The sequence below is a fragment of the Labeo rohita genome, chromosome 12, assembly GCF_022985175.1.
Source record: "Labeo rohita strain BAU-BD-2019 chromosome 12, IGBB_LRoh.1.0, whole genome shotgun sequence".
NCBI lineage: Eukaryota > Metazoa > Chordata > Actinopteri > Cypriniformes > Cyprinidae > Labeo > Labeo rohita.
The window spans coordinates 10,205,392-10,223,149 of record NC_066880.1 but is presented as its reverse complement, the minus strand read 5'-3'; the positions used below and the strand labels follow the sequence as shown (position 1 = coordinate 10,223,149).

Here is a 17,758-nt window from a genome sequence, read left to right as displayed (position 1 = left end):
TTCATATTATAGCTATATACTGTGGAAGCCTGTTTCCGCCACTGAATAAAAAATAAAAATAGGTTATTGCGACTTTTTATTTTACAGTTCTGACTTTTTTCTCAGGATTGTGTGATACAAAGTCATAATTCTGACTTCTTTCTCAGAATTAGATTGCAATTCTGAAAAAAGTCAAAATTGCTAGATATAAACTCAGAATTCTGAGGAAAAAAGTCACAATTACGAGATATAAACTCGCAATTCTAAGGAAAAAAGTCACAATTGCTAGATATAAACTCGCAGTTCTGAGATAAAACCTCAAAATTGCGAGATGTAAACTCGCAATTCGGAGAAAGAAGTCACAATTGCTAGATATAAACTCGCAATTCGGAGAAAAAAAAGTCACAATTGCGAGATATAAACTCGCAATTCGGAGAAAAAAAGTCACAATTGCGAGATATAAACTCTCAATTCGGAGAAAAAAGTCACAATTGCGAGATATAAACTCGAAATTCTGAGAAAAAAACTTAAAATTGCGAGATGTAAACTCGCAATTCTAAGAAAAAAAGTCACAATTGCGAGATATAAACTCAATTCTGAGAAAAAATCTCAAAATTGCGAGATGTAAACTCGCAATTCAGAGAAAAAGTCACAGTTGCAAAATATAAACTCGCTATTCTGAGAAAAAAAAGTCAGAATTGTGAGAAATATATCTTGCAATTTTGACTATTTTGCAGAATTGCAACTTTATTTCGCAGAATTGCAAGTTTGTGTCTTGTAGTTCTGACTTTAAAAGTCGCAATTGCAAGTTTATACCTCGCAATTCTGACTTTATAACTCACAATTGCAAATTTGTATCAAGCAGTTCTGAGAAAAAAGGTCAAAATTGCGAGATAAAAAGTTATTTTTTAATTTTTATTAAATGGTGGAAACAGGCTTCCATAATATAAACATCTCATTGCTGCATGAACTAAATTGGCTTTGGAGTGAAGGCTTCATTTTGAGAAGGTTGCATTCACTGATTTGCAGCAGACAGACAAAAATGCTGTTTTATATGCATGGACTCAAATATAGGTGGCATTTCAAAACAATGCATAAAAAGAAAAAGAAAATTGTATGAATTTTTTTAAATTTTTTAATTATAAATTAAAATACTATAGTGATTTTTCAAGTACTTACACACTTGAAGTATTTTTTCATATTGTCTTAACATTAGTCCTAACAATGAAGTCACAATGCAAAAAATGGTAATGGTGTTAAAAAGAGTTTCTTTAAGCAAAATATAATTTATTTCTTTTTGATATGGGGGTCAACTAATAATATTCTTTGTGAAAATCACCTGTTAAATTTTAGTAGTAGGAACAAAAGATTAAAAAAGTGACGCAAACAACAATTTTAATATTTATCCAACTATAAAAACAAAATTTCTATTACTGATGCATTCTGTTCATTTACATGATGCATGCAATAGACCTTTTTACTTATCTTTCTTAGAACTGTAGTCCTGGCTTTAAAATCAGCTCAAATGTTTTTTTAAAACTATTTTTGGAAAGAATTAAAGTACTTCATCACAAATACAAGCCTGTATGTCCCTGTTCTTCCATTACAAGTGTTTTACTGTAACTCATTTTTTTTTTCAAAAAGTCCAAATTAATTTCAAATGTTGGTATCTCGTATTAAACCCAAAATATTCCTTTAAACCATCCATACATGCTCCTATTGTTATTCACAGACTGTCTGTGCAGCCTTTCATATTCTGATGCATTTTTCATGGCATTTTGCCTTTGAACAATCTGAAACTCATAGATAAGGAGCATTTTGGAAAAACCTGGATTAGGCTACCTGCTTGGCAGACAGGTGCTGATGAGGTGCTGTGTTTGTAACTCAGGATAATCCAGCTGGCATGGTTCTGAAAATGGATATTACCATCAACATGACACATAACTCCAGGTGAAACCGAGGATGCTGAACTCTGTTCAGGACAGGGTTTCATTTCATTGACGAGCACCTTTAATAAAGCTCTTTTGAGCTGCGATTTAAAACAGATTTAAACACCAGCTGTATCGAACGATGAACATGAATTATGAAATGAAGCAAATGACTGTTTCCAAATGTTTCGGTATGTACTCAGACTAAACTTTGACCCTGAGAAGAAAGTCTCAGCGAGAAGAAAGAACTTTTTTAAGCATAAGAGACATTTAAAAAAAAAAACTTTTTCAACAGTTTCATACGTTTCATAATTTCTGAGGCCACTTTAAGTCAACAATTTAAAATTTCGTTCAAATATGACACCATTAAATCGCTTATAATATCTTGAATAAATGCAAGAATTAATATTGTTTGCACAGGATATATTATTTTTCTATAAACCCCACCCAGACCAGATCTGCTTTGTTTAAAATACTGCAAACCCTGTATATAGGAGCAATTTGAAAATCTGGAATTTGAGGGTGCAAAAAAATCAAAATATTGAATAAAAAATCTTTCCATTTTAAAGTTTGTCAAATAGACCAGTTCTTAGCAATGCAGCAATTTGAAAATCTAATCAAAAATCAAAATTTTGAGAAAATCACCTTTAAAGTCAAATGAAGTTTTAGCAAATATTACTAATCAAAAATTGGAACAGTAGGAATTTTACCAAATATCTTAATGGAACATGATCTTTACCTAATATCCTATTGATTTTTGTTTTATGCCAAAAATCAATAGGATATTAGGTAAAGATCATGTTTTTTGACCCATACAATGTATTTTTGGCTATTGCTACAAATGTACCCCAGCGCTTTAAGACTGGTTTTGTGGTCCTGGGTCACATATTATGTGCATAATATTGTATTGGGAATATCCTATGAGGGAGCCAATTTTAAGAGCACCATGTACAGTTTCACCAAAGCCTAGGTAATGAAAATGAATCATTTCATATTGCATAAAAGCCTCAAATGTGAGAGGGACTGTCTGATATTACTCTAAAATGGCTTTGAATCCCCAAGAAATTATTGCCAGGAAATAAATTCCCCCAAAAAGATAATCAAATATGCAGATAATGAATGACTGAACAATAAATGATGAGATAGTGACCTCATGGCCATAGCACATACCTGTTAGCTCAGTTACTTTCACAGTTATTCATCGTGTAAGAGGATTTGACAGGGTTGACACTGTTTTGAGCAAAGCATTGTGCATTCTCTCCAGTTCATAGATCTGGTTGGATGGGGTTTATGGAGAAAAAAAACAGCCTGTGCAAACAATATTAATTCCTGCTTGTACACAAAGCATCATGAGGGATCAAATATAATGGTGGAATATTTGAATGAGAGTTTAAATGATTGACCCGAAGTGGCCCAAAAAATTATTTGGATGTTTTTTGACACCTAATAACACTAACTCTACTGTTTAAAAGTAAACAGTTCTAATGCTCACCAAAGCTGCGTTTATTTGATCAAAAATACTTTAATATTGTGAAATATTATTACAATTTAAAACAATAGTTTTCTATTTTAATACATTTTAAAATGTAATTTATTCCCATGATGGCAAAACTGAATTTTCAGTCGTATTTTCCAGTCATATGGTCTTTCAGAAATCATTTTTAGTATGGCTGTTTACCACTGAAGAAACATTTCAAATTCAAATTATTAGGAATGTTGAAAACATTTGTGCTGCTTAATATTTTTGAGGAAACAAAAATACTTGTTTTTAGGTTTCTTTGAATAGAAAGTTCAAAGAAAAACATTGAATGAGATGAATGTTAAAAAATATTAGTTTCTTAAACTTTTGAACAGAGTATGTAGTTTTTAGCATTAGATACAAAATATCAAAGTAAGTGTCATTTAAAAAAAAAAAAAAATCATTATAAACATGTTGCATTAATGTCTGACAACTAGAATGTGTCAAAACTTTTTTTTTTAATAAAACATTTTTTGCTTGAAAAGTGTGTCTTATATTTCTGTAAAATAAATGCCACTTTATTTAATATTTTGTTATATAATGCAGAGACATTCTGGAATTTTTAAGTGTGGTTTAAATGCTAACTACTTATTTGAACCACTACTGTGAGGAATCTACTCAAATAAATTGTGCTCTCATAGAGTTATGTAAGAGTCTTACAAAAAAAAAAAAATCTGATGTGCTTTACCAAAATCACAAACAGCTGTTTTGCAAAAGAGATTTTTTTTTCATTTGGATTCTCTTTCTCTCTCTTCCTTTGTCCAGATGCATCCGCTGCCTGTAATCCCAGCAATACCTGCAGACCCTCAAAACCTCTATCCTCGACTCCCAGCTCTGAACTGAAGCCCGAGAAAACAGACCAGGTCTCCATAATAACATCCTCTCAAATAGAAACAGATAACTATTTCTATCACAATACAGAACTACAGGAACATCTCATGTTTACAGCAAGGTCAAACACTGGGCGTCCCCCAGCGGGCTTTAACGATCGGTTACCCATCAGGCTCAGGACTGTATTGATCTTTTACGGTTTTACTATCATGCGTTGAGGGAGTTAATCCCACTGTTGAACAACATGTGCAGTTAGTGTGCTATCCCATATCCACACGTACAATGGGAAAATCAATAGAGCTTGTACCATAGCTTCATTGTGTTAAATCACACTGGACTGCAGCACAGTCTGTAGATCAGTTGTTATGTAGAGGAGGATGAATTTCTAGAAAGATTATAACTCCAGAAGCTCATTTTACAGTAATGTGTATTATAAATAGTTTTATAATTGTGTAAAAATACATTTTTATGTTTATTTAGTTTATACATTTATTTAAATGAAATTTAAATGACACTAACTGCATTAAATATATTATTATTATTAATTGTATTATATGTCATACATAGACATTGAAGCAAGTGTGTGTGTGTGAGAGAAAGAGAGAGAGCAAAGCAGTGACCATGTTATGCTAGCATAACTAAATGTTCTAAAAGGGCGGTTGTTTTGTCCACAGGCACTGGAGGTGCTGGGATTGAAGCCTACTGAGTCTCAGGTCCTGACTCTGAGAGAAAGGCTGCGTTTGAACCCAGGAGGGACAGTGGCTTATGGAGGTGAGAAAAAACTCTGTCAGTCTTCATTATGTCGTAGTTGTTTATGTACTGATGGCTTTTTACCTCTCTTTATTTATGCAGTACGTTATTCTAAGTTCATACTTTAAAAAATAAACTCCTACATTGTTGTACATTTTGCATTTTGTGTGACTGAACATATTTTAACAAGACATTTTTCTTCTGTAAGATTTTGAGACAGTAACAAAGGAACTCTTTAAACAAGCATCCAAGTCTGACTCAGAACAGGAAGTAGTGAGATTGACATCAGATGATCTCACTGAGTCTCCATCAGTCCCTACTGTAAGTACAAATATGCTTATAATGTGCTTTATATATATTTATTTATTATTGGTTTAACATTTTTTACATATAATGTTTTATTCTTTGTCATGGTTTTATATAACAGTTATATTAACTATTATTTTCTAAGCCATCGTTATCAGACTCTGATGATCTGGATGAGATGGAGAGACTAAGAAAAGACCACATTGAGGCCTTGAGAGAGCTCAAGAGACTGCAGGTACCACCATGACGGTGATTTTAAACATTGTCACATGCTGAAACGTGTGACATTCATTCATGTGTTATTGAGCGGGGCTCTCATTAATCCTATTTATGAAAATGAGTTGGCTAACTCTGATGCTGACTCATACGAAGATCTCTCTTCTAACAGGATAAGCTGGCAGAATCCGAGAGCCTTACTCATAAGATGCTGCAGGAACTGACAAAAGTTAAACAGGTACGCAACTCGTTCGTAAGCAGAACACTTTCATTTTGGTGCCCATATTAGCAGGTTACAGCATTCAAAATGCACATATATTGACACAATAATAAGCTTAATGCAAACAAAGTTTGCAACCTATTTATCATTTTGCAATGTACTGTACAAGCAACATTGATTGAGCAGACTACTCACTTTTTCACTACTTCCTAGTTCTAGATGCAGTGAAGTTTTTAAATAATTACTAAATTTCACCTTTTGGTTCTTAAACATTTTTTTTTTTTTCAGAATTAGCAGAATTAACTTATTTTATCAATACACTACCAGTCAAAAGTTTTTGAACAGTAAGATTTTTATTGTTTTTTTTTTTAAGAATTCTCTTCTGCTCACCAAGCCTGCATTTATTTGATCCAAAATACAGTAAAAACAGCAATATTGTGAAATATTTTTACTATTTAAAATAACTGCTTTCTGTTCAAATATATTTTAAAACGTAATTTATTCTTGTGATCAAAGCTACATTTTCAGCATCATTACTCCAGTCTTCAGTGTCACATGATCCATCAGAAATCATTCTAATATGCTGGTTTGCTGTTTAAGAAACTTTTTATTAATATTATCAACAGTTGAGTACATATTTTTCAGGACTCTTTGATGAATAGAAAGATCCAAAGATCAACATTTATCTAAAATAAAAAGCTTTTGTAACATTATACACTATAACATACAAAAGCTTGGAGTCAGTATAATTTTTTATTTTATTTTATTTATTTATTTATTTATTTACTTTACTTGTAAATACTTTTATATAGCAAGTATGCTTTAAATTGATCAAAAGTGATGATAAAGACATTTATAATGTTACAAAAGATTTCAGTTTCAAATAAATGCTGTTCTTCTGAATTGTCTATTCTTTAAAGAAACCTGAAAAAAATCTACTTGGCTGTTTTCAACATACTAATAATAATAAATGTTTTTTGAGCAGTAAATCAAAATATTATAATGATTTCTGAAGGATCATGAGGCTGGAGTAATGGTGCTGAAAACGCAGCTTTGAAATTACATTTTAAAATAGATTCAAATAGAAATCAGTTATTTTAAATAGTAAAAATATTTCAAAATCTTACTATTTTTGCTGTACTTTGGATCAAATAAATGCAGGCTTGGTGAGCAGAAGAGACTCTTTAAAATACATTAAAAATCTTACTATTCAAAAAACTTTTGACTGGTAGTGTATATGACCATGCAACTTCAAACGGCAGCAGACAATTGTTACAATTTTAGGTTTGACTTTCATGGTGTAAGCTCAGAACTAGCCTGCTGTCAACGTTAAAATGCAAAAAGTGGTGTAAAACAGGCCGTTAGCTTTAAGACATTTATCTTTTGTTTTATTTATTTATTTATTTTTACATTTGTTCTATTCCAATGTCAGTGTACCATGTTAGGTATGCCACAGGGGGGAGCTCTGGGCACATGTGCGATCAGACAGGTGAGATGAGGGTACTCTGTAGAGTTAAAATGCTGAAACTGCATTATTTTCTCAGCAGCACTATACAGAGCTCAAATGAAAAACTGAAAAAATGCTATGAGCAATATCCAAAAATCTATTTTCAGTGCATTCCGCTCACTACAGGAAGCTTGAAACACCCACATTAAGAACATCATGTGGGAGATGAAGTATGTAGGACATTGAGGGATGGCAGTCGGTGTTTGGAAATAGTTCTTTTCTATGAGTTATAAAGAAACGGGCTCCCACTAGCCCTTTGGGTTCTATCTCAGAGCCTCAGAAGTGCCTGTTACGTAAAACCAAATCCAAAGAGCCTCGGCATTCAATGCGAGATTAATTGGACTTTAATGGTTTTATTAGACTGTTACTAAGGCAGCAAAACAGTACATTCTGATCATCCTGCTGCATATCAATTAAACAAAATTGGCAGTACAGCTAGTCTACGCTAATGACATCGTCAAGATTACTTTCGCCTGTGCTCATGGTTTATAATTTGAACTAACCACCAGCATTAAGTATTGTTTGTGTGTGTTACGGATATGAATGATGCTTCAAATTGTGCAGCATATTGGTGTGTAATTACCTTTATTGGTTTGTTATTACCTTATAAGCAAAGGTAATAATTTTCTTCTCAAACACTATTTAAAAGTTTGGAGTCCGTATTCTACAAAAAGCAGTTTGAACACTTTCTGGCTGTCATACTTTAGTGCAACTTGTTCATAATTAATAATTTGTTTGCAGGTGACACTTTCCTAGTGAAAAATTAATAGATTTATAAATGCATTTATTTTAGTAATAGTTCAGATCTATAGTATAGTTCAAATCTATTAACAAATTGATTTGACTTGCTGATATAAAAATTGTAATTAAACTTTATTTGGAGTACTACTTGTGCACAATGCACATTTTTTAATATTAAGCCTAAAATATGTTTTAATGTCACTATTGATGAGGGTTGTATGATCTTTAAATACTATAGGTCTTTAAATGCAAAATATTTAAAGAAGTCCAATTCCAAAATAAAGATTCACATATAATGTACTCACCCCCTTGTCATCCAAGATGTTCATGCCTTTATATCTTCAGTCGTAAAGAAATTATGTTTTTTGAGGAAAACATTTATGTACCGACCCAGTCTTTGCAAAGTGAACATGCAAAGAAGATCAATCACCCTTAACAAAAAAGGTAAAACAGCGATATAGGATGATTTTGAAGTTGAGGGAGAACATGAGATCAGAGTTTTTTTTGACATACTAAAACTGTCATGAATTGGAACAAAAACAGTCCAGGCAGAGTAAGACAAGACGAGCAATTTGGCATTAAAAAGTATATAAATTGTATTGTTATAATTAAAATAACTGATTGTTACGCTAGATAAGACCTTCCTTTCTCAACTGGGATCGTTTACAACCGCATTTGGGATAGTTTGAAGCTGCATTTAAACTGCATTTTGGAAGTTCAGAATCGGGGCATCATAGCAGTCCATTATATGGAAAAAAATCCTAAAATGTTTTCCTCAAAAAACATGATTTCTTTATGACTGAAGAAAGAAAGACATGAACATCTTGACATTTTGGAAAGTGTACCTAGAAGTATACTTGCAATAGTTCCACTTTAGCACAATCAAATGTACTTAAGTATATCTTTAGTTGGACTTCAGCACTATTTCTGCACAATTAAAGTGCATTAAGTACAAAATTAGTTGTTCAAATGTAGCAGAATTCAAAAATATATCTGTTAAGTATACGAAAAGTACAATTGCAGGGTGTTTTTATTAAATACATAATATGTAAATGTATTTGTAGTATACTTAGCATGAAATAAAGTTTTTTTTTTAATTATATATTTATTTTTCACTAGGGTTGCTTTGATATTTTGTATCTAATGCAATGACATTTACACACTACATTCAAAAGTTTAAAATACTTATATTCAGCAAAGACACAATTTTATTAATTTCATCAAAAGTGGCGATGATATTAAAATTATCATCAAAATGATATTAATAATAAGTAATGTAGAACATATTAGAATGATTTCTGAAGAATCATGTGACACTAAAGATGATGCTGAAAATTCAGTTTTGCATCGCAGGAATAAATTCCATTTTAAAATATATTCAAATAGAAAACAGTTATTTGATATTTCAAAATATTACAGCGTTTTCTGTATTTTTTTATCAAATAAATGCAGCCTTGGTGAGACTATATATATAAAATCTGTTTTAACCCAAACTTTGTACAGCAAAATTGTGTACAGGCATTGAAAGAGGTGCTGGAGTCATATCTAGAGATCAGAATATCATAAAGACTTGTTTGTGGGCTCTTTCTGATTTTTTTTGGCCCATATATCAACATTCTAAAAACATTTAGAACACCTTAGCGATTAGTTAGCGACATCTTAACATCATGGCAGTAAGTTTTGGCCAGAAAAGCACAGCTCATATTTTCTTAGAATATGTAAAAGCTAGTTTATATGTATGTTGTATGGTGTGTGGTGAACTATTAGTGCCCTCTTATCGACCCGACTGCTGGCGATATGGTTCGTCTCGCAAAAGCATTCAACTTCAATTCACTTGCAGCAATGAATTGAAGCAACAGCAATTTCCCTTGCGGTTGACCTTAAGAGATGATCTAAATAAGACGGAAAATGCAGTTATGCTCTTTATAAAAGCATCACGTTGAATGTTTGGTCAGCTGTATGAGGCCCTGTGGCGTTTCGATTGGCGTCAGGGTCAATGCGACTTCTGTCTCCTCTTCCCAGAGCGATTTGCTCCAGTCTGTGGAGACGCAGCTGCTCCCTCCTGGAGCACTACAGAGGGCTCAGTTCGCATCCAGTTCATCACATTGAAGCGCTAATAGATGTACTATGTTCCCTGTGGTGCGAAACCAAGGCTTTTTAAAGCCCTGTATGTTTCTTTAAAGCGTTGTTCTGTATTGCTGAATCCTTTCTGCTCTCTTCACCCCCACCCACACTTTACCTTCTATATCTGCCATTAGAGCAACAGGTAGGCTGATGGGCTTTTCAGCATCGAAGCAGTGGGCTTTTAAGCCTCCTCTCTTGTAAGATATGTGCAGGCTACATCAGCGTCCACGCAGTGTTCACCCGGCTACATTACAGCAAAACGTGTGCAGGGGCAGCCGTGACCGGTGTGAGGTGTGACTTGTCCATGTGGCTCTAGGGTTACAATCTCTTCATTTAAATCTGTACATTGTGATCTAGGGTTATGGATATAATAGAGAGTTCGTTTTGGGCTTTGACAAGCCCTGTGCTGTAAAATAAATATTTGATTTAATGTAATTTAATTTAATTTAAATAAATAATTGGTGTTTTTTTTCAATAAGAATATCTGAACATTTATATAAAAAAAAAAACAAATTTACTTTGAACTTTACCTCAAAATTGCTTTCAATATTAACAATTTTGTATGGAGAATATATCTTGAAGTCTTTTTTTTCTTGATTCAAGCAAAAATATAATAAAATGTAGTGATATTTGTGGTTAAAACATGAAAAAATAAAGATATACTGATATACAAAAAATATAAAATTTAGCGCATATATATATTCACATATTCTCCATTATACTTGGACATTAAATGGACATAAGTGCTAATGTATATTCCTCTCTGATAAATATAAAAATTTTATTTTATTTTATTTCATTTCATTTCATTTCATTTCATTTCATTTCATTTCATTTCATTTCATTATTTTTCCAATAAAAATTAGTGAACATTCACAAAAAACAACACAAATTTACTTTCATGCCAATATTGCTTTTCAATATTAAGTTTGAAAAATATGTATTAAATTAAATATATACACATACATGGGGTTATATGGGGTCTGAGGTTATGGATATGATAGAGAGTTTGTTTTATGCTATGACAAGCCCTGTGCTGTAAAAATAAAAATAAAAATTATTTTATTTTTCCCAATAAGAATATCCAAACATTTTTAAAACAACACAAATTTACTTTAACGTCAATATTGCTTTTAATATTAACTATTTTGCTTGAAGAACATATCCTAAATTTTTTTTTTTTTTTTTGATTTACACAATTTAGCACAGACTAAATATATTTCTGTATATATATATATATATAAATGTGTGATAAGCCAAAAAAAAAAAAGGATGCATTAAATTTATGAAAAGTGACAGTTATAAATTATTACATAGCTATTTTTTAAATAAGTGCTGTTCCTTTGAATTTTTTATTAATCATGAAAAACATTTATCACAGTTTCAGCAAAAATATTAAGCAATGCAACTGTTTTTAACATTGATAATAATAATAAAAAAAGTTTCCTCAGCACCAAATCACCATATTACAATTATTTCTGAAGGATCATGTGACACTGAAGACTGAAGTAATTGCTATTTTACAACTATTAATACAAGTTTTTTTAAATTGTATTAATATTTCACAATACAGTGTACTGTACAATGCACATAAGCTACTACACAGTGTGTACTGTATGTGAAAAAAATTATTCTGCACTAATGCATCCATTTTTTATTTAGACTGTAAGGCTTAATACAAGCTTCCGTAGTTCATTAAATTCGTGTTAGTTTTCCCCAGCCACCACTTCTGTTTCTCAGGATTTCTGGGACAGAGTTATACAGTGCAGTATGTGCTTGTGAATTCAACATTCTCAGAAAATTACATAAATTGTAACCAATGCACGATCCTTATAATAAACTTTACATATTCTCCATTATACATGGGCAATAAATGGACATAAGTGCTAATTTTATATTCCTCTCTGATAAAAAAAAAAGTGATGTAAGATCCCTCAATATAATATCCATCATGTCTATTTAATAAGTTCTTCCTTCAGTGGGCAATTATCTGTACCCTCTTCATAAGTATTTCCTGGTAATTTGAAATAAATGACAGGAAATAGTACTCAGGATGAGTAAAAATGTGTTTTCAAATCTTGCTTTAATAGGTCTGCAGTAAGAAAGTCACACAGTCACTTTAATGTCAAATTTTTAATTGTGAACTACCACACGTGTGTGTTAGTTTATAGATTGTTTCACACATTTCGTGTCACCTGTCCATTAAGAGTGCTATCATACCCCACAGCTTCATAATTACAATGGCCTGGTTACCTTTGCTTTGTCTGACGTCTATTGAGCGATACCTTGCTGACAAGTATCCGATGCTGTTGTGGTTTTCATTAATGCCAAAACATCTTTCGATACCTGTATTATGTAACAGCTTGTTACACTGGTTCTCATCTGCCAAACCTGCCCTGTCTATTCTCTGTAAAGCAGAAATGGACGTAAAGAAACATGTTTACACATGACTTGTTTGTTCAGCCTCTTTAAACTTCTAGGTTAAAAGAAGCAGTGCTGTGCTTTGTCATGCTGCGAGTCTGGAGGGAAGTGATGGGGAAGGAGGGGGGATGAGACTGTGCAGGCATTTCTTTTCAAGTGCACTGAGTTTGCAATGTTATGGGGAAGAGCCCCTGAGCATTGTAGCGTCCTACTGTACATGCACTCTCAGCACTGTCGCTCAAAGTGGAACTCCGCTGTTGCAGGAAGCAAAATCTGCAGTGGAGGAGAGTCGTTCCCTGCGGACCCGGATCCATCTGGCAGAGGCTGCACAGAAACAGGCCCGGGGAATGGAGATGGACTACGAGGAGGTTATCCATCTCCTGGAGGCTGAGATAGCTGAAATGAAGTCTCAGAAAACTGAACAACCCGGCCGTGGAAAGGTATTCCACACTGAGAGTTTGACACTAGCCTGTTCCCAATCCACATTCCCTTCTCGGTCCCACTCCGGGTTTTTCTTCTCTCGTGTACTATAGAAAGTAGGTCACTGTTTGCTTTGTATTATTCAGTAACTGGGCTGATGTGCTGCGAAGGCTTTAACATGATCTTGCAGGGTGACGTGGGCTGATGAGGTTATTTTTGAAATCTCTGGCTAGCAACCTCGCGTGTCTACAGATGAATAGTATTTTCACAGCAAATTGTGATTACGTAGGATAGCATTTTTTCTTGATTATTGTAATGATCACACACTATGTACTCAGCTTCAAAAACTATTCTAAAATATATGTGCGAAACAGTTTACTATTTTAGGTGGCACATTTTAAAAGTTTGATTTTCTGACAGCATTATTTAGCTTATTTACCTTACAAATCAATTCCATTTTAATGTACAGTTGAGGTCAAAAGTGTATATACATCTTCCATAATCTGCAAAATGCTAATTATTTTACCATTTTTCACACTGAGGACATTTGAGGGACTCATATGTAACTATTACAGAAGGTTAAAACGCTCACTGATGCTTCAGAAGGAAAAACAATGCATTTAGAGTCGGGGGGTGAAAACTTTCGGAATTTGAAGATCAGGGTAAATTGAACTTATTTTGTCTTCAGGGAAACATGAAGGTGTCTTCTGTAGCTTCTAAAGGACAATACTAAATGAAAAAAATATGATATTTAGGCAAAATAAGGAAAATGTACACGTTTTCATTCTGTTCAAAAGTTTTCACACCCTTACTCTTAATGCATTGTTTTTCCTTCTGAAGCATCAGTGAGTGTTTGAATCTTCTGTAATAGTTGCATATGAGTCCCTAAGTTGTTCTGAGTGTGAAAAGATGGATCTCAAAATCATACATTCATTGTTGGAAAGGGTTCAAATACACAAAAATGCTGAATAACCAAAGAATTTGTTGGACCTGAAGGATTTTTATGAAGAACAACAGTAGTTTAACTGTTCAGGACAAACAAGGGACTCATGAACAACTATTACTAAACAAAAAACACAGCTGTGGATCATTCAGGTAACAATCAAGTAAGAATCAAGTTTATGCAAACTTTTGAACAGGGTCATTTTTATAAATTCAATTATTATTTTCTCTTGTGGACTATATGTAAACATCTTTTATGTGAAGTGTCTTATTCAGGTCAGTAATGAATAAAAAATAGCATGCATTTTGTATGATCCCTCTTATTTTGGTAAAATAATTAACATTTTGCAGATTCTGCAAGGTGAACTTTTGACCTAAACTGTATAAAGAAAAGTAAATTTTACTTTACTAAAACTGTAAACTTTATTCATTTACTAATATTCTCACAGGACGATCTACAAGATCTGAAAAAAAGGATGTCTGTTCTTGAATGCCAGCTACGAAAGAGTGAAACTGCAAAGAAGGGGTTTGAAGTCTCTACGGGTAAACTTCTCCAGTTTGTGGAGGTGATGTATATTCAATTTCAATTAAGTTTAACCAACTGCACATTAAATCATCACGTCCTCATTTCTTAAAATAAGGTTCCACCATTAAAATTGCTCATTCAGAGTGACGTTGGATATTCCATTCTCACTCTTGACCGAATTTAGTGTTCTCGCTAAACCAGAAAACCTGATCCAAAAAAAGAGTGTCTGGAATGTCCTTTTGATGATATCCATCAACTATATGAAGTTGGCAAATCTAGTCACACAAGCATTGCATATCTACTTCATCATTCCAAGAGTTCTGACAACCATAACGGACATTTTTCAAATTAATCATAGGACTGACATAGAATGTAGTAACCCTTTCATTAGGCAGCTATTTAAAAAGCAAACAAACAAAAAAAGAACATGACATCAGTGTGCAACTGTTTTTCCACTTAAACCAGATGCCACAAATCAATTAGCACTGCACTGGGCTGTGTAAATCATAATTTATCACAGAACACAGGATTTTTTTTTCTTATTTTCCCCAAGTAAGCCTGTGCTTTACTTCTGTCCATTGCATAAGAATATAAAGATATATTCCAGAAGTACTTGATGCATAGCAACTTAAGTCAGGCCATATATGTTTTGTATATAACATTGCACCATGCTTCCGATATTATTATTATTATTATTGATTTGAAATATTTAACTGTATAAGTAGTAGTAATATCAGTAATAATTTAACTGTACAAGTAGTAGTAGTAGTAGCAATAATAATAATAACAATAATAATGAATTTAACATATTTAATTGTATAAGCAGTAGTAGTAGCAGTAATAATAATAATAATAATAATAAAATAATTGTAAAACAATTGTATTATTATTATTAATATTATGAATTTAACATATTTAATTGTACAAACAGTAATAATAATAATAATAGTAGTAGTAGTAGTAGTAGTAGTAGTAATAAATGTTCAAAATTTGTATTTTTATTATTATATATTTAGCATATTTAACTGTACAAGTAGTAGTAGTAGCAGCTATAATAATAATAGTAATACATGTTTAAACAATTGTATTATTATTAGTATTATTATTTATGAATTTAACATTTAATTTTACAATTAATAATTGTAGCAATAATAATAATAATAATAATAATAGTAATACATGTTAAAACATTATTATTATTATTACTATGGATTTGAAATATTCAACTGTGTAAGTAGTAGTAATAGTAGCATCAGCAGCAGTAATAATAATGATGTTAAAACAATTGTATTGTTGTTATTATTATTATTATTATTATTGATTTCACATATTTACCTTATATTACATTTTACCTGTACAAGCAGTGGTAGTAGCAGTAACAATTTTAACAACAACAGCAACAACAACAACAATACATATTATTATTATTATTATTATTATTATTATGATTGATTTTTTTTGTAACTGTGCAAGTTGTAGTACTAATATTAAAAATATTAATCATATAAAATAATGTATTCATGTTATTAAAAAATAAAATATTGCAGTGTTAATCTTTATGCAGCATTAAATCTTTCGACTCTATCAATCTGATCACCCCACAGGCTGTCCAAGGCTTCCTGTCTGAAAACCAAAGCGGTTCAAGAGGCTATAGGTAAGAAAATTATTCTCGTACCCCCATCAGCCTTTTGTTAAGGCAGATCTGATGATCTGACTGAATTCTAATCTAATATGAAGTATGCCAGACAGTAATACCACACTTCGCTAGCAACAGGTGTGTGGAAAAGAATGATTTAATAACAAAGACTCTTTTTCTTCAGGGACCTTTACACAGTCATTAGTTTGCCTTTGATATTCTATGTGAGTCTGTGTATTCAGGGTGTGTAAATGGTAACTTTTCTTTTCCACAGTGAGTCTTCTTCCTTTTTTCTATTATAAGAGAGACTTTGTGCGTAAAAGGCAGGGGTAGTTAATGACTAGAGGCCAGTACAACACCTTCCTGTGGCAGTGATGTTGATTAGGCCCAATCAACATGGCCTCCTGCAGCCTGTCGCCCCTTGCTCAGCTAGCAGAGCACGTCTGGAGAGCCCTTTTTTCCCCTAATGATCATCCCCACCGACTGAAGAGGCCACTGTGTCTTTGTCTATTAGGGCTAGGAAATATTACACATGTCCTCATAAATCGAAATGACGGCTGTCAGCAATTTGCACCTAAATACAGTTTTTCCTTTTGAGAGATTGCATGATAACCAGCAGCTGAGCATACAAATCACTCTACTGTACACTGAATGCATCCAACAAATGAAGAATAGTTATTTACATGCTAAATATGAGTACATTTGCATGTTTTCTTATAACCTTTCTCAAACTTTATTTATTTTAGTTATCTAGTCCCCCCAAGATACCAAAGAAACGAATACTTTTATTCAGCAAGAAAGTAAAGATTATATTATTACAATAAAATTCTATTTTAAATTAATGCTGTTATTTTAAACTTTCTATTCATCTATGGATTCTGAAAAAACATCACGGTTCCTACAAAACAACAATAAGAAATGTTTCAAATTAGCTCATTAAAATATTGAAGAATCAGTCAACGGAAGTAACAAGACTGCATTCATGGAGCTAAAAAATTCTGCTTTTCATCACAGGAATAAATAACATTTTAATTATATTAAACTAGAAAACAGTTATTTTTACATGAATAATATTTCACAATATTACAATGGAAAGTCATCATTTACTTGCCCTCATGTTGTTTCTGTATTTCTTATTTTTTTCTGTGGAACAAAAAAGAATATATTGAAGATTTTTTGTCCACACAATGAAAGTCACTGGGGTCCAAAACAACATTGCTATTATTATTATTATTATTGATTTAACATATTTACCTTATTATTACATTATTACCTGTACAAGCAGAAGTAGTAGCAGTAACAATAATAATAACAATAATAATAATAATAATAATAATAATAATAATTATGAATGTTAAAACAATTGTATTATTATTAGCAGTAGTAGTAGCAGTAATAATATTAATAATAACATAATAATAATAATAATAACCAAAACAACACAGCATTTTTTAAATAAAAATATTATTTGCAAATAGTTCATATATTTAATATTTAAATCCATTTAAATCTGTATTAATTAAATATTAAAAATATATATTTCACAATATTACTGTTTTTACTTTATTTTTGATCAAATAAATGCAGCCTTGTTAAGCATAAGAAACGTCTTAAAAAGCTTTTTAAAAATATATACAACCCCAAATGTTTGAATGGTGGTGTAAATAATATAATAAAATAATTGTGTCATTA

The 17,758-nt window shown here is 32.0% G+C and overlaps 1 protein-coding gene across 4 annotated transcripts in view; it reads left to right on the top strand.

The window, feature by feature from the left end:
* The window catches only part of stxbp4 (syntaxin binding protein 4), a 42,128-nt gene that overhangs the window by 9,929 nt on the left and 14,441 nt on the right, over positions 1-17,758 (top strand). For 3 of the 4 annotated variants that reach the window (XM_051123610.1, XM_051123609.1, XM_051123612.1), the window contains 8 exons: positions 4,192-4,289; positions 4,932-5,028; positions 5,216-5,328; positions 5,459-5,548; positions 5,702-5,767; positions 12,806-12,982; positions 14,354-14,470; positions 16,035-16,084. In XM_051123610.1, coding sequence (XP_050979567.1) covers positions 4,192-4,289; positions 4,932-5,028; positions 5,216-5,328; positions 5,459-5,548; positions 5,702-5,767; positions 12,806-12,982; positions 14,354-14,470; positions 16,035-16,084 — 808 coding nt within the window. The remainder of the gene's footprint in view (positions 1-4,191; positions 4,290-4,931; positions 5,029-5,215; positions 5,329-5,458; positions 5,549-5,701; positions 5,768-12,805; positions 12,983-14,353; positions 14,471-16,034; positions 16,085-17,758) is intronic. The other variant, XM_051123613.1, reaches the window with a different exon arrangement.